Source organism: Coffea arabica, chromosome 7e, assembly GCF_036785885.1.
Source record: "Coffea arabica cultivar ET-39 chromosome 7e, Coffea Arabica ET-39 HiFi, whole genome shotgun sequence".
Classification (NCBI taxonomy): domain Eukaryota; kingdom Viridiplantae; phylum Streptophyta; class Magnoliopsida; order Gentianales; family Rubiaceae; genus Coffea; species Coffea arabica.
This window is the reverse complement of record NC_092323.1, coordinates 17,127,265-17,144,630: the sequence shown is the minus strand read 5'-3', so window position 1 is coordinate 17,144,630 and position 17,366 is coordinate 17,127,265. Positions and strand designations below refer to the sequence as shown.

The 17,366-nt window shown below is 34.3% G+C and overlaps 1 protein-coding gene across 1 annotated transcript; it reads right to left on the bottom strand.

Moving 5' to 3' along the window:
- Positions 1–8,143: 8,143 nt before the first annotated feature.
- LOC113701857 (mitogen-activated protein kinase kinase kinase 3-like) lies at positions 8,144–13,979 on the bottom strand. Its single transcript, XM_027222714.2, has 11 exons — positions 13,167–13,979; positions 12,041–12,355; positions 11,668–11,755; positions 11,445–11,507; positions 11,107–11,267; positions 10,946–11,021; positions 10,202–10,261; positions 9,915–10,022; positions 9,585–9,821; positions 8,905–9,002; positions 8,144–8,812 (listed from the first exon to the last, which is right to left on the bottom strand). Exons 1-11 carry the CDS (start codon positions 13,643–13,645, stop codon positions 8,551–8,553), a joined length of 1,947 nt encoding a protein of 648 aa, XP_027078515.1. The 5' UTR covers positions 13,646–13,979; the 3' UTR covers positions 8,144–8,550.
- Between the last annotated feature and the right edge of the window lie 3,387 nt (positions 13,980–17,366).

Sequence of the window (17,366 nt, the reverse complement as noted above, 5' to 3'; positions counted from 1 at the left end):
TCCAAATGTGTATGTGCTCATTGCCGATTGATGTTTTGGACCTTTGTGCATAATTGCATATTGAAGTAAACTGGTTTGACAGATGGTAGATGCTTGCCTTATATTTTATTTAAAAAATGGATTGACTACATTTTTGCCATAGCATAAAGAAATGTGATCTCCCCAAGATTTTTCTTATGGCCTCTAGTGCCGTGTGGGTTCACATGCAACCCTGCTAGGAGTCTTATCTCTTCAATATTGATGACTAAGTGATGAAACGCTTACAAGGCATTTGTGCAGACTGCATATATTCGCTTATCTCATACACAGACAAACTGACAAGGGTTACGCTGTGTGTCTCGCAGTAAGAGGTATCAGATTTTTGCTTTTATAAGCATTGACCGCTTCGTGAACTGATCGCTCTATCCCTCAGCCACTTTAGCAATCGAACCCATAGTATCTCATTGTAGTAGTTCATTTTTTGGCTATACTCCGAAATGAACGCATTCCGTGATGACCATGCCACCAGCTCATCCTCAGACGAAGATGATCTTCTATTTGCAGCCGGTGTGGCCCTATTGTTCGGTCCAAATGCAGAAGCATTCGGAGGTCCTATCTAGAAGGTACTGTATGGGACATCAGCTTTAATTGGCCGACAATAGGTTGAAGAACTGATGTCAGGTCACCACACCTGAATTATGGATGCAACAAGGTTAAGTGTAGATTCATTTATGAGATTGTGCAACGTATTATCCGATTGTGGATTTGTCCCCCAGCATCATCAAAAAAGGGTTACGATAGAGGAGGCACTTGCGATGACTTTAGTTATGATGAGCCACAATATGCGGATGCGAATGATTGCGAACCGATTCAACCACTCTCTCCAATGCATCAAAATATTCACGAAGTTATCAAGGGTCTATGTACATTCGCTCAATTCATCATCACTCCAAGGCGCCAGGATAAAGTCCACCAAAAATTCTGAATGACAGCAGATTTTATCCATGGTTTGAGGTATGCTTAGCTAATACGGCTGATTAAAATGTTACATTTGGGTCTCAAAGAATCTTTATATATGTTTTTGTTATTATACATCCACGTTGGGATGGCTTTTGATAAAAGAAATCTAATTGACGAAATGATAAAAACTTTCGACAGCACCACTGTAATGACGTGGAGAATGAAGGAATACTCTAAACACACATTGGTCGGACTATTTGAAGTAATATATAAGCGTCATCTCAATTGCTTTTGAAAGTTACGTTCTGGAATGTTAGTGAGTAATGCAAATTTTAAACATAAAAATTAAATGCAACAAGAGGTAACTTGAAATAGTACTCTACTTTCGGCCAAAGATTTGCCCTTCAAGATACACTAGATAATTCAACTTGTTCTAATAGTCTACCTTGACAAGTACAACTATTAAACCTTTCTTGGATGCATGGTACATGGGATTTATTCAACAAGTATTTCGATTCATACTACATATATATAATCTTAAGATTGTATATCGTATTTTTATTTTACAAACTAAATAACATCCATTAACCGTAGTTAGATGTAGGAAAAAATAAAATCGCCTAGAATGCAATATAAAAATTTGTGCACTAGCTCCTTGATGTCAAAAGATATCAAAGCATTAATATTATTTGATCTATATTATACTAAAATATGCTACACCACGAGCAGCCTATCTTGTTCCTTCATTCATGCTAATATTTGAAATAGTTTAGTCAGGAAATTAATCGAATTTTAAATTTTTTTGAAACTTTTGTTTGGTGGCACTTAATATTTTAATTTTATAAGTAATTGCCTGAATACATCAAATTTCACAATGACTTCAATTTTTGTTTAAAGTATATAGTTGGAGCCATTAACGGGACACATATACCCACTTCTGTCCCGAGTGGACAGCAAGTGGCATATACAAATAGACACGAAGTGCAATCACAAAATGTGTTGATTGTATACGATTATGATATGAGATTTGTATACATGTATGCAGGTTGGGAGAGAAGTGCCCATGATACTCGTGTTTTGGATGGGGCTCTAACGGGCCCAAATCATTTCCCAATGCCCCCTCTCAGGTATACGAGAAAGTTCATGTATACATATTTAGCATTAATTTCACACAACTAATTACGCATTTTGAAAATACATTTATGATAGGTAAATACTACTTGATTGACTCCACGTATCGAAACTTGCCCGATTTCTTACCACCCTATAGAAGACGTCAAGCAGATGTTAGTGGTCGGAGAAGAGGGAGATTTGCCACGGCCAATGAACTTTTTATTTACAGGCATTCTGCTCTATGTAATGTCATAGAGCGAACATTTTGTGCCCTTAAGAAGAGATTTGCTATCTTGCGGGGCACCATACCCAACTATATGATGACTACTCAGATAAACGTTGTTATTACCTGTTGTACTGTGCACAATTTCATTAGAGATCAGCAGCCAAATGACCTTTACTTTGCAAACTCTGATATGGGAGATCCAGATATTGATGGTGCAATTCCTCCCTATCCGGAGATACAGCTACTACATTCCCCTCCCGAAGTGATTGACCAATGGATTGGCATGAGAGATGCAATAGCCGTTCATATGTTCAATACCTATAGAAATACATGCCATTGTTAATGAAGAACCAAAAAAAATGTCCATGGACATTCGGACAATGCTAGGGTAAAGGGAAGGCCGCTCGAATATTGCCGGTCTATGTTAATTTTAGCAAAGGAACACGACTAGTTATAAATATTATGCATATTTAATCTCGGCAAGTCTTTTCTTGCATGGTTGCACTCTCTGTTTGTGATCGTGATTCGTTGTAATCTCTTGTAATCAGTCGATGTTTGTGGCTAAAAACCTCAATTTTGGGGCCGCAAACATAGGTACTACCCAAATCATGCTAAAACTTTTTTAATTAACCACTTATTTGCAAATGTAGAATTTTCTGGGTCTTGTCATCAAGTCTTTAAATTTGTTTGTGGACAACACGTGCAAATCCTAGGGAGGTAACCATTCGTTTGACCAAAAATGGGTGGTGGCTTTTGAATTTATGTGGGTCCCGCGGCTGTATTATGGAATTTACCATTGTTCCGGCAACAACTCCCTTTCTATCAACACAACTATCATAATTGCAAGTCTTTTCATAGATCAATGAGGGACATATGTTCAAAAAACCCAAATCATGGAAGTCAATAATTCAAGGAAAATTATGTAAATTTGGGCAATCCAAACATATCCACTGATTCTTGCAGAGTCAAATCACGAGTCATAATTAAATCTTTCTAGAACCAAATGAATGCAACAAAAAGTTGAATATTCCCAACAAAAATTACAAAGACAAAGCAAAATCAATGGTTATAGACACTCCATAATGATGGAATGGATATTGGAAGGGTGATCGATGTTGCAGACTTGAAGCTAGTTGAATAATGGTGAATAAGCGATGACAGAAAAAGAGAGGAAAAGATAACAGTCTAAAAAAACAAAAAGAGGAAGAGGGTAAGGGTCAAGGTTTGATAACTTGGCTCCTTAGTGTTTTATAGTAGATGTTTTATGTTTAAAACATTTTAAAAAATTAAAAACTAATGCAACTAATCAATATTCTACATTTATCACTCCTATTTAGGGTTGATCACGATTCATATTTGTACTGGAATTGAACTGGAATCGATCCAACAGTTTGTTGAATTGAAATCAAAACCGGATTTTGGGAACTGAAACTAGAATCAGAACCATAACCGTAACTAAAAGTTCAGGTTTACCTTCACCAAAATTTTGAACCATAACCAAAACCGACAGTTTAAGACCTGTTCAAAAACCTATTTAATTAATTTAGAGTTCAATATCAATAGTCAGTACCTAATACTAGCGGATCCAATTATAACCCAACAATTCATTGTCTCATTCTATTAGTAAGTCTGTACTCCATGACTACTATAAATTCAAGATCAATCTAATCTAATCAACAATTAGATATTTTTTTTATAAAATTTGCATCATTTTTTCTTTTTCCTTGCACATGATAATACAATAAAGTTCTTTTTCCTTGACATTCATTATCATTTTTTTTGAATCAATTTTATAACAACAAGTGTTTAAACATAATTAAAAGAATTGAAATCGTAACCTAAAGAAACCAGAGTCGTAATCAGAATAAAACTTGAATCAAAATCGAAATCGAAATCCCAGGTTCAAGAACTATAACTGTAACTGTTCCTATAAAGGCTGATTTAAATTTCACTTTTCAGAATAATCAAAACTATCGATTTTTAAATCGAAGCCATCAATTCTAGAATTGTGGCCATGTCTAGTCCTATTATTAGATTATGGATATACATACATTAATAAATTAATTTAAGCTGGAAACGAGACAAGGGTATCCTCTCGTCCCTACCCCATTTAAATTGGAAAGAAAATTCATGTATCTTGGCCCATCCCCCGACTTATTAATCCCCCATAAGGCGGGTAGCCACTCATTTCTCCAGAAATATTGGCAAAGAATTTACACGTTAATAATATCAAGATAAATGTGATACAGTATATACCTACAACAAAATCAATTACCACATATCATATGCACGTTTTCTTTTTCTAGTTTTAAAGATAATGCCCGGTGAAGGTAAAACATGATACTCAAATAAAGCATAGACCCAATAGTGGTCCCAAAACTAGAGCTGTTAATGGGGACGAGCTAGCTAGAGCCCAGCTCATTTGGCCCAAAAAAAAGCTCAGTGAACCTTATGTTTGGTAGGGGCTAGACCTCCCCTTTGTGACGGATGTCAGCACCAGAAGCCTTCTAATGACCAACTTGCTCTCAAAATGTTGTGGCTAATATTATTGCAAAAACAAGGGGAAAAAATTGCCTACAACAATAATATTTTTTTATTTGCTTCTTGGCGCGAGCATCTACAGCAAATTGTAATTATTAAGACATTAGTAGCAGCATGAGCATGAGTTTTTGAATGGGGTGTTGCAATGTGATGCTACATGGCAATGCACTCCAGAATGCAGATCTTTTGTGTATCAGAAATGGTCATGGACTTGGTAGTGCATAGTCTCTTAGGCTAGGCAATCCTCACCATCTTAACCGATGGTTTGAGATGGTGTTTTTGTGTTCTACGGATTGCCTTGCATATGTACTAGTGTTGTGGCCCACATGGTGTCTTTAAACTATCTTCTTTTATTGCTTGGACTGCTTAGTATGGACATGTAATTAACTGGAACATATTTACTTGTTCTTATGCTGTTTAAGGCTTCTATTGGACTTATTTTTCCAGTTATATGTTTAATAGGCATATGCAACTATACAAAATGGACCTGCAATCTTGGAAACTCAAAGCTGAAATTCATAAGCTAGCATGCAAAAGGTGTTGTCGCTACAATGTGTCCACCAAGCATTTGCCTTCTGGTTTCATCACTACATAACTACTGAGGCTATGCATGTTGGTGGTACATTATTGCATGACTGTGGATTAATCAAATCGATTTTACAGTTTGTATGAATATGTATATAGCAAGTAAACTCAAATTTTCCATTATCAGTTTTTCGATTGATGAAATTTAATTGCTTCCAATTGATAGAGCCATTGCAATATGCCTAACTCTTCCTGCTTCTAACAGTCAAAAGTGCAGAATTACATATGTACTCTTTGCTATACTGAGAGGATCACTATTGCTTTCATCTCCTTTTCCCTATTTTAATTAATTTTATAAATAAAGTGGAAAATGTTTTGTTCAGAATATAAGGGTTATTATCACTTTACCCCCTTAAACTATATCACTACTATCAATTTACCCCCTAACGATATCCTTTAGTTACTTTACTCCCATAAGTAATTCAACTTAACATGTTAAGAAATTTTGGACAAAATACCCTCTTATTTTATAGCATTACTACATTGTTATTATCAATTTATTCATTTAGATTATAGTGATACAATCACTTTAGTTCCGAACATTATTTTCTAGGCATTTTACCTAAATTCGTTAATCTTACTAGTATGGTCAAAAAATTTTAAATATATTTACCCTTTTTGTATATAATTAAAAATAAAAAATTTGGAATGGTTATTCTTCCATTTTTCACTTTAAGAGATCAAAAAACATAAAAATATAAGGTTTTTCTCAAATTTCTTTTTTTCACATTTATTAATACTAGGAAAAGAAAAAGAGATAGGAAGAAGGAGACAAAAAATTAGATTTTACAAAAAAAAAAAAGAAAATAAAGAAAAATCTAACATTATCGTATTATTTTAAGGTTATTGAGATTAGGATTGGAATTTGATGGTAAACAAAAAAGTGAAATAATTTTAAAATAATAAAAATATTTAATTCTTTCTTATTTGTAATTTTTAAAAAAAGAATTGAGCTCTCTCTCTCTCCCTCTCCCCCTCTTCATCTTTCTATTTTTTTCAATATTAATAAGACGGCCAAGAAGAAAGAAATTAATACTTTGACTTTTTTTCTTGATACTAAAAAGGAAAAGAGTCATTCTAAATTTTTTATTATTTTTATTATGCAAAGAGGAGGGTATTTTCTTTTAAAGTTTTTTTAACTTGTTAAGTTGGTTTAATGGTGGGATAAATTGCCTAAAAACTAACTCTAGGGGGTAAATTGATAATGAGACTATATTTTATGAGAGTAACGGGATAATAATTTTAAGGGTTAAACATGTCTTTTCACTTTAATTAACAAACTTCGTTAAATTTGACCTTTAGTTTTGGGGGTAAAGTGACTAAAAGACAACGTTAAGGGAGAAATCGATAGTAACACCAAATGTTAAGAGGGTAAAGTGATAATAACCCAGAATATAAAGAGGGTAAAGTTGGCAAAAATTTGTGTGTCAATACCTTTTCCCACTTTTTTAACTTTTTTTTACTGATAGGGGCTGCAATATTTATCAAATGTGTCCATCAAAGGGAGGTGACTGTAATTTTTAATTTTAGAGAGTATTTAAGTGTAATTGTCAGAAACCTCCCCTGAAGTTTCTTTCAATATCACCTAACACCTCTAAGATTTTAAAAATATCACTTACCTCTTTTTTTTTATTATTTGTGTAATAAAATTTTAAAAATTCTAAAGTACCTTTTACTTGCTAAATAAAAATACTCCAAAGTCACTTTATTTACTCTAATAAAAAGATCACTTAAAAATAATCTCTAGTAGTACTTCTACATCATAATGCTATAGTCCATAAAAATACAAATTTTAAAAACAAAAAATATTTATAAAGAAATATACTAGCATCAATTTAACTCTATATATTCAAAACTAATTTCTTATGAACATTATATTTTTTTTCAACTTCTTCTCAACTCATGCCCAAACCTTTAAATTGTACTGATCATTATAAAAAATAACTCAAAAGTAAAATATAAAGAAAACTCAATTTACTATAATTTACAAATAAAAAATTGCATAGTCATCCAAAACAAAGAGTAAGAAAATGTTGGAGAAAGGAGAAGGGAGAAAGAGAAGAAAGTGATTTTTGTATCTTTTTTTTTTTTTTACTTTTTGAGTTCTATTTATTTGATATGTGAATCATATATCAAGTGAGGATTAATATAGTCTTTTTACAATTGCTTGGGGAGGTAAGCGATATTTTTAAAAGTTCAGAGGTGCCAAGTGATATTAGGAGAAATCTCAAAAGAGGTTTCTGTTATTATCACATGTATATATATATGTGTGTGTGTGTCTGTGTCTGTGTATATATATATCATTATATATATATTTATAATAATTCATAAATATTAATATATTATATATAATAATATACTTAATCAGGAGCTTAGGTCGAGCTTGATATAAACTCAAAACTCATATTAAAAGATGAAGTTGTGCGTTTTAACCTAAACTCGAATCCGAAAGCCCCATTTATGTTCTGAGTCCGGATTGGACTTGCCAGAACCCAGTTCATGGAATCCTATTGACATCCTTATCCAAAAGATGCAAACAACTGTGTCATTGCAGAAATTGCCCCGGTTATAAACAAGAGGATCTGAGTGCGATTTACAACTGTGCTACTCCGGTTTGATTTGGTTCAGTTCATTTGCTTTTGTTTTTCTTTCTGTTTTCGCCCCTGAAATTTACATTAAGGACCTAATGGGCCAAGGCTCTAGAATGGCCTGACGATAAATTGAGCTACACATCAAAAAGGCAAAGAAAGTATCCATCTCTCATTCTGACCCTATGATCAAAACTATGTCAAAGGGATCCATACAAGAAATTTCAGCCAGCAGTTTAATATGGCTCGAGAGATCGAGGAATATACAACAGAGATTAAACACTATAGCGGCCTTTTATTTACATTGTATTCAAGAACAAAAGATTGTTGAATCATCACTATCCCCACCCTGCAGACGAAAGGTCCTGGCACCCCAATATGTGTTCTTTAACTTTGCTATCAGTGATAGAGATACAAACAACTCCCAAAACTACAATTCTCTCATTCCACTAACCAATTCATATGAGAGACTCCCCAACCTCTTCCCTTTCCAAGACGCACATTCTTGACTGCATCGGGCATGCTTAGGAAGGCAAAAGTCTCTGGTTGCGCGCAATTCTACAAAATCGGTCGCGTTCTTATCGTTCTACCAGGTGTCTGAGCTCTAAATTGAGGGGCTTCATTCCATGGCTCAAGAATGTTTCTTGAGTTAGGCCTCATGGGGAACATCGAGTAATCGTTTGATGTATATGTGCTTTGACCAGCAAAAGCATAAGATGGGTGTGTAGGAGAAAGAAAACTCCTATGTGATCCACCATGTTGACGTAATGGACTTGAACATGGAGATACTGGTAAGGATGTTATTGTTCTTGCATTTTCCCTATGGACATCAGAAAAATAAATGTTATTCAGACATTAAACTTCATCGGAAAGGGACTAAATAGCACGACATTCCAGGACTGCAGTGAGTACCTTGGGCTGATATTTACTCTTGAGACAGTGAGAACTTGTCTTGATGTATAATCTTCAGGACTAATATTGCTTCGGCTTCCACGCAATTCAAGGGCAGTCTGATTTCAAAAGAAAAATGGAGCACTTAGCGAAAAACTGATGATTGTCTTATTAGACAGAAAAGACAGAAGATGACACGAGTTTGGAGCAATAACAACTTTCAAACTCTCGAGGAGATATAAACACATATTTTACTCCTTGAGCGTCTGATGTACGATCAAATGCTGAGTAACTAAAATATGTTGGAAAAGCCTGAACAAGAATATTTAAAAACTGACAAGCATTGAAGGGAAAATACAACCAGGGAGCTTATCTTATCATCACTCTCAGTATAATCCACCCTACTGTTAGACCACAAATCAAGCATTCCATGGATCAGGGCATCAAGATGGAGTACAATCAACAGTGGGAAAAAAATTCCGCTGGACATGTACTTCGACAACCAGCACATCTACTAGTTGGACATTTAAAATGGAACTTTATTTGGCCTCAAACTACTCTCTTTAACCACTACCAAGATCTTGTCAACATGGCTCAGAAAAACTATTATGGATATTTTAGCAAAATAAATAAATAAATTAATGTGTGAAAAATTGAATTGAATAACTTAACAACGTTAATAAGCAATCTGAAGTGGTTACCGGAGTGCGGCTTCCATCAAAGGCCTGAGGAAAGGCTTGCTTAGTTATGTTCACATTTGCAACTCTAGGTATAGCTTGATCTCTAACAAAAGGGTGCTCTAATAGTTGTACAGCTGTGGGACGTTGACTGGGTTCCCGCTGCAAGCATGACCTTATGAAACTTTTTGCATCATTAGACAGATGATCTGGAATTTCTGGCATATCTTTGCTGTTTCCAATTTTAAATATTGCAGCTACCTGTTAAATAAATAACACGAAAATCTCTTAGCCTATGACAACTAAAGTAAAACAACTTGACCAAGATATATCTAAACAAGTCAAGTGCCGCACCCCTTCATATTGGCTCCAAGGTGGTTTTAATGTGGCCATTTCAAGAACTGTACATCCTAAGCTCCAAATGTCAACTGCAAGGCTGTAACCATTTATGTTCATAACAACCTGAAATTATGCAAAATCATACGTCAAGAACTCTTGACAAATTCTTGCTGATAAGAAATAATGCAGCAGAGAAGGAAGGCAGAAAATGTTATATGAAGTTATGGATTCCACAAGATAAATCCACAGTGAAATCACTGTGTTCTGGAGGAAGGAGGAGCAGAAGAAGTAGAGCAGGTTACCTCAGGTGCCATCCAGTAAGGACTTCCTTTGAAGGACAACATCGAAGAAGCAGACGTTATCTGCTTGAAAGTAACACAGAATTAGGGGATATATCAAGTAATCGAGGTAATAGAAATATGATCCCGTTATAGTTGGTTATCATTATGAACATGAGTTTGTTTGGATAAGAATTTATTTGGATGATTTATTTGATCCAGTTACTGTAACACTTTTTATGATGTGATGTATGTGAGATAAAAAGGTGATTGGGAATTGTGTATATGATGCAAGCAAAACAAAATTTGAAATTTTTATTCCAAATTCTTGTTGTCCAAACAAACTCAATATTGTTACTCCCATCTTCACCATTCTGTTGCTCACTTTATACTTTTAATTGGCATTCTAAAAATGCTTTTTGTGGTTTTGCAGAGAATGAACGCAAAGATATTAAATATAAAAATGGAATGTTTAATAAGATGTTCCTAATGGCAAAGAGTTTTTAGATTAATTTTTTCACTAAAAAAGTGTTTCTTGTCTCTATTGACTGCTTGTCTTCAGCTGTACATCTTTTCTTTACAGGACAAGAAGTAAATTAGATATCGCTCATTTATATAGTACACCATCAATTCCTAAGATGCATACACACTTATACCAGTCAATAGAGTCAACCATAATTTCAACTTGCTAAACTGGTTTACAGCAAGGTGTCCAATCAGCTGAGCTTGCATACAAGTATTTAGTCGAAAAACAACAGTAAAACTTACATGTTTGGCCATGCCAAAATCTGCAAGCTTAACATCACCATTAGGATCTACTAATATGTTCGCTCCTTTAATATCTCTGCAAAAAAGATGGACCCTTCAACAAAGCTGGAATTTCAAGCATGGTGTACAGACAAGCAATATTGAGGCAGAAATTGAATCACCTGTGCACTGTATTTCTTCCATGCAGATAGGCAAGTCCAGAAAGGATTTGCCTAACATAGTTCTGAATAACAGGCTCCCTGAATGGTCCATATTCCTGCAGTAATTTGTGGATGGAACCCCCAGAGACATACTCCAAGTAAACTGACAATGTTTCTTCACCCTAAAGAAAAGTAAATTTGAGTCACTGCATGCTACATTTTGACAGCCATAATATTAGCATTGAGCAAAAGAACAGGCACGTTGAGAAAAGACTGTTAATACAGTTACATGTGCAAGTAAGCACCCAGAATCAAATCTCGAAGTTATTGGATATGAAGCGAAAGATACTTATTCATACCAACTCACTTCCAATATATTGGACAATGTTTGGATGCGAAAGTTGACTCAGCAACATGATCTCCTGTTGACAGGGTTAAATTCATCAGTGATTCCAAATATCATCAGGGAAGCAAACACAAGATACAAAAGGAACTTTGACCAAAGCAATGTAATGTGGAATCTGCAGTACTATGGGATTACAGTAGCTGGAAAATAATTACTTAAAACAAATTAATTGGCACCTGGTTTAATTGCTTGAGACATTCTTTTGATGACTGATCGTCAGCAACAACTCGCACTTCTTTTATTGCACACATTTGCCCATTCTCACTGTAAGTTTCACCAAAAGGCACAAGTCAACTACCGTATGACCACACAAATCATTTCATTTATTCAATAGTTATACTGATCATTTTCAAGCTTTTTGATATACAAGCGTATATAGCCCATGTTCATAGGAAAAAACGCAACAGTAGTCTAACTTCCAACTGAATGCAAATTTAAAGCTCCCATCCTTACTCATTCCTAATATTTTCCAAGGAAAAAATAAAAGGTCAAAATGAACATGAATAAATCTTGTCCTTGTTAATCATATCATCAGTGGAGCTTCATTACCTATTAAATCCAACATAAACATGCCCAAAAGTGCCTCTTCCAAGAAGTCTTCCTTTCTTCCATTTTGACAAGTTATTACTTGAGCATTCAGTCACTCCAGAAGTTCTTGGCATTGGCAATGCAGAAGGACTAGTTGGAGAACCAGGTGGAAGTGGCAGCCGGTGACATTCACCTCTCCCATCTTCCAGTCTGCCTGTGGGCGAATCCAAACTTAAACCGGAAAGTCGTGGATGAAGAGGTGATGTGGTGGTAGTGCCTCCCCTTGATGCAGGGCCCGGACTTGGTAGCTGACTTAACTTTCCATCCCCTTGTCCTCTAGAATGAAACACAAGCGTGGAACAACTAAGCTCAGGTAGCAGTAGAAAATATTGCTCAGACAACTGTTTGTGAGTTTTTAGCACTATATTGCTCTCCTTAAAACTGATCATGTTGATAATATCAACCTGTGCTATAGAAGGAGGACTTGTTGAAGTTTTGAGTTCTTCTCCAAAGGCGTGAAATTATGCAGAGAAAAATCTAAGAGGAAAATTATACCGAGTAGTTGAAACAAAAATCAGCAAAATCAGCAGGCCAAGAAAACAACGAAAATCACCGAAAATCCAACCAATAATCTAAAAACAAGATATTGAAAAACAATGGCAATCTCAGCCTGCTTCAACCTTCCTCTCACCCAAGGTCAACGCCTTAGGCCGCAAAAGAGAGAGAACCAAGTTAAAATTTAGCTGAGATTATTATTCCATAACTTTCATCTGTATCAAAAAGCAATAAAATTGATTAACCAAAAAACTAAAAAAAAAAAAAATAAATCTACAAACAGAAAAAAGGTGGAAAATTATCTTCTGCTTTTCCCCCCTCTCGTTTGACCGAGGTCCCAACATAAAATTCCATCCTCTGATAATTAAACACAATCAAGACCCTCAGAATCACTTCTGAACCTAAAATCGCTGGACTAAAATTGGATTTTGACCAATAAATTCCTAGTACTGAATAACAATCAACGAAAAAAAGAGCAACCGAAAACTCCAATAATGTTTTCAGAGAAAACGCCTTATGAACAATACCAACAAAATAGAAAACAAAAAACAAAAAACAAAAACCAAAAATCAAATCTTTATCATTCTCCTACCTGAAAAAACCCATTTGACCATGATCAAGATTGGAGTGATCATCAGAGGAGGCAGATGAGCTAACACTAGAACCAGAAAGAGAGGCAGATCCCAATCCCAAACCCAATCCAACCACCCCACCAACACCACCACCATGACTCTGATCATTTGAAGAAACTGATGGTCGTGGAAGCGGATAAACTCTATCCAAAGATGAAGATGAATCAAACCCAGAAAACCCAGATGAGCCACCACCAAAATCAGGGCTTTTTCTTGGAGAAGTTCTTGCAAAATCTATCCCAGAAACCTCATCAAAACTCCTGGGCCTATTATCCTTGCTGCTAGGACTATTATTACTGCCTTGATCCTTTGTTCTCCCAACCCTTCTCTTGTCATTCTTGATTGAAGTTGCTTTGTTGTTGTTGCTGCCTGAAGAATTCTGTGAATTGTTTTGTGGGTCTTTGGATTTTGTGGATTTTTTCCCCCACCAAGCAGGCATTTTTCTTCCCCTTTCTCTTGAAAAAAGAAAATGAAAAACCTCACTACCAGAAGAAGCAGAGTAGTGAATCTATAATAACTACTCTTCAATATCTATATATATATATATAGTATTTTATTTATTTATTTATACCTTTTTAAGTATTATATTTATATTTACATATATAGAAATTAAAGTTTAGTGGAGTAGAAGAAGAAAAGTTGAAGAAGAAAAGAAAAGGGAAAGAAAAGGGCCTTATGGAAGAGTGATGGTGAAATTGAGAGAGAGAAGTGTGTGAGTGTGTGTGAAAACTGAGGGGTGTGGCCCGTGTGGGGTTCTGGTGGGGGAAGCCAAAGGGAAGGCCACAGTGAGGAACAGCTCAGCTAGTTAGGGACGGCAGGCGGTGGTTGGATGAGCCAAGGGGAGGCTGACGTGGCTTTTTCCTAGAGAGAAAGGAAATTAGTAGTAATAGTTTTTGGTTCTTTTTGATAAGTATTTAATAACTATGGTGTGTGGGCAATGTTAGGTCATTTTTGTTTCCCTTTTTCTTTGAGAATTTTCATTTTTTTATCTAGAAAAAAAAATGCTCTAGAGAAACTAGAAAGTACCTTTTCTTGTCTTTTGTTAAAAAAGTGTGAAAAATACGAGCGTCAGCATACTCGTTAAAAGTGTTTTTATATTTCCTGAATGATATATTTTCCAAAAATACTCTTTTAAAAAATTTATGATTTACATCTTTCAATTACATTTTTTCTAATACAAAGAATTATCCACAAAAGTACTCTACAATGATTTTACTTATTTTGTAGCATAAGTTCAAACAACCATTCCAGTGCACACAACTATAAACCACATTTGGATTGCCCTTTTCAAGAGCCCTTTTAATTCTTAGGAAACATATAGTAATAATGAATATCTTTTAATAAAATTCTTTTTTTTTCAAATGAGTTTTTAGAGCACTGCTTCTTTTGAAAACATCCATAAACAATTATACGATTTTCTCGCATTCTAGGATTTCAATAATCCTCTTCATATCCAATGAAGCAAAAGATTGAACCATTCAATAAAAAAAAAAACCATTTATTTGTAAGCTTGCTAAATTTGTAAATAAATTCGAAAACAAAAGTTATAGTACAAACTAAAAAAAAAAAAAAAAAAGAACAACAACATGAGATGAAGAGGCAAGTGTTTTTTTGTGCAGTAGTTCGCGTGTTTGTGCTCCCTCACTCACCTTTTACGCGTATTTGTCAATTTTTAAAGTACTAACAAAAGAAAAAGAGCAATTGGGACCTGATGGCGAGTACCGACCTAGTAAAAGTAGTGAGGGAGTTGGGGGTCACGTGTGGAATCGGCATTAGTGAAGTGTAAATTCAGATGCATCAATGGAAGGGACGGATTCCGACTCCATGCATTCACAAACAATTGTTTTTTTCTTTTTTGGTGTTTTTCTTTTGGTTTATTGGTAATGAGAACTATTTATTAGCATAAAAGTAGTGGGTAGGTACCCTATGACAAAGTAGCTTTAGAATGTTAATTGCTTAATGACCACAAATCCAAAATGGAACGTTTCGACATGAATTAATTTTTTGTACGCTGTCACCGTAAAGACTTGTTATGCGAGCGCATTTAATTGTTTAAGCGCATTTAATTGTTTAAGTATATTACACATGTATATGAAAAATCAAACAGATCCCATGTAACAAAAAATTTTTCGATTTGTAAATCCGGAGTTCGAAATCTTATATATGAAAAAAAAGAAGTATAACAAAGAAAAATTTAACCGGTCGCCTTGTCACTTACGCTTTTTGACTAATATATTTTTATACTTTTATCATATTTTTCTATATATTTATATATATTCATCACAACAAAATATTGCAATAAATACTAAAAACAGAGAATTTCTTTAAATAACTTTTTTATCCCTACAAAGTACAAACTGCCACTTTGTAGTGGTTTGGGTACCAAAAATTTTGTCAATTATGGAAGGAAACTTTTTGTAATAAGTAAAAGTGACTTTTCTGGGATTATATGATTGCCTCCTGATGCAAAAGTCAGTAATCAGAAACCAAAGAAGAATGAACAGAATCTGCATTGGCCGCTGCGCTTTCAATCCCATGCAGTCCCAATGCGGATGAAGCTCTGTTTTGTCTCTGCAGAGAAGAGGAGCTTCTAACAACAAAACAATAATATAAATTTGTGTCAAGTAGGCTGCTGGGACCATACAGTTTGCAGGCATGCATGAGGGGTTCCTTTTTTTTTTTTTTCAAAATAGTCGAAATATGTTTAATTTTTTAATTTTGTTCTTATGATCCTGCTCAAATTGGTAGAGACAAAAATTATCAGGGCAAAAATTGTGAAATTTTTTGAGTTCGATTCTCCAATGCATCTCTCCTTTTTTGGTTCACCTTTGTAAGCGTATTTATCAGGGCAAGTGATTATTTAATTCTTAATTTGACCCTTAAATCCTTTCTTTTCAGCATTTACTTCACGTCTTATACAACCAAAAAAAAAAATTTTCTTTTTTCTAATAAGTACGAGCTGTTTTGCTAGTTGGGAAGGATTGGACAGCAACAATTTATACCTTAATCCGCGTCTTGGATTTATTTATTGTCACCTTCTTTTCTTAAACTTGAGGATAACCTATGATGGGGAACCAACGTTGATTTTCTAAGGAGATGTATATAGCAAGATTAGATGTATTTGAATGACCTTTGTATTTGAGTGAGTTAATTTGCAAGAAAGTCTTTTACTTTTTGACACATTCATGAATCTTAATGTTAAATTCATACTATAATATTCCCACGCAGTATCAATTTGAGGTATAAGTGGTCGGGTCATGATGGTGACTAAATTGATTGATTGTTTGTTTAACTTGCTAATTACAACATAAAGGAGTATTTTAAGTCAAAAACAGACGATGCTAGGTAAAATTAGACATAGTCAAAGGACCATTAAACACCTATTTCAAATTGATTTGACATAGTTAAATGAAAGCCAAACATTGGACATGTTAGCTAAATTGTTGAGCTTAAGAGGTCATGGAATGCAACAAAAAATTTCTCTCTTCAGATATCTTAATAGGTACTCATATTTCATGTTTTAAATTCCAAACAAAATGAATATGAACGAAAGAAAAAAAAAATCAAGATGCAAACTTTTTTTTATCTATATGTATAATAGATATTCATATTATACATCCCACAATGCATCAATATCTCTGTTATGATTTTACAAATTAGTTGTGTTTGGATTGCATTTTCCGTCATTTTTCATGGAAAAATTACTGTAGCGATTTGATATATGTGAGGGAAAAAGGTGATAGGGAAATATGATCACGGAAAACGACAATATTTTCCGACGGAAACAAGCAATCCAAACAAGGCTACCTAAACATATTTTCAATTATTGCTCCCAAAAATAAAAATAAAAAAAGAAGAAGAAACAAGTTTTGTAGGTTTATAATTGTTTGAATAACAAATTTTTTCAAATAATATCTCGCTTGCATCATAAACACATTTTTCAATCCACCTTTTTATATTCCTAACTATCTTTTTATCTCACATACATCACATCTTAAAAAATACTACAGTAATTATTTGAAATAATACACGCTTTGAAATAGATTTTAAGGTTCTTGTTGAAGAAGAAATTACACAAGAACTTTCATTTTTAAGGATCTTCTTGAAGAAGAAATTGCACAAGAACTTTCATTTTTAATGTTCTTGTTGGAGAAGGAATT

Bases quoted from the DNA above. Each gene is read 5' to 3' on its own strand.
- LOC113701857 (XM_027222714.2), bottom strand. From the start codon at position 13,645: ATGCCTGCTTGGTGGGGGAAAAAATCCACAAAATCCAAAGACCCACAA. The intron at 11,756-12,040 runs GTAATGAAGCTC...TGAAACTTACAG, and splicing joins GTTTATGTTGGATTTAATAG to TGAGAATGGGCAAATGTGTG. The intron at 11,268-11,444 runs GTATGAATAAGT...ACTTTTCTTTAG, and splicing joins AATATATTGGAAGTGAGTTG to GGTGAAGAAACATTGTCAGT.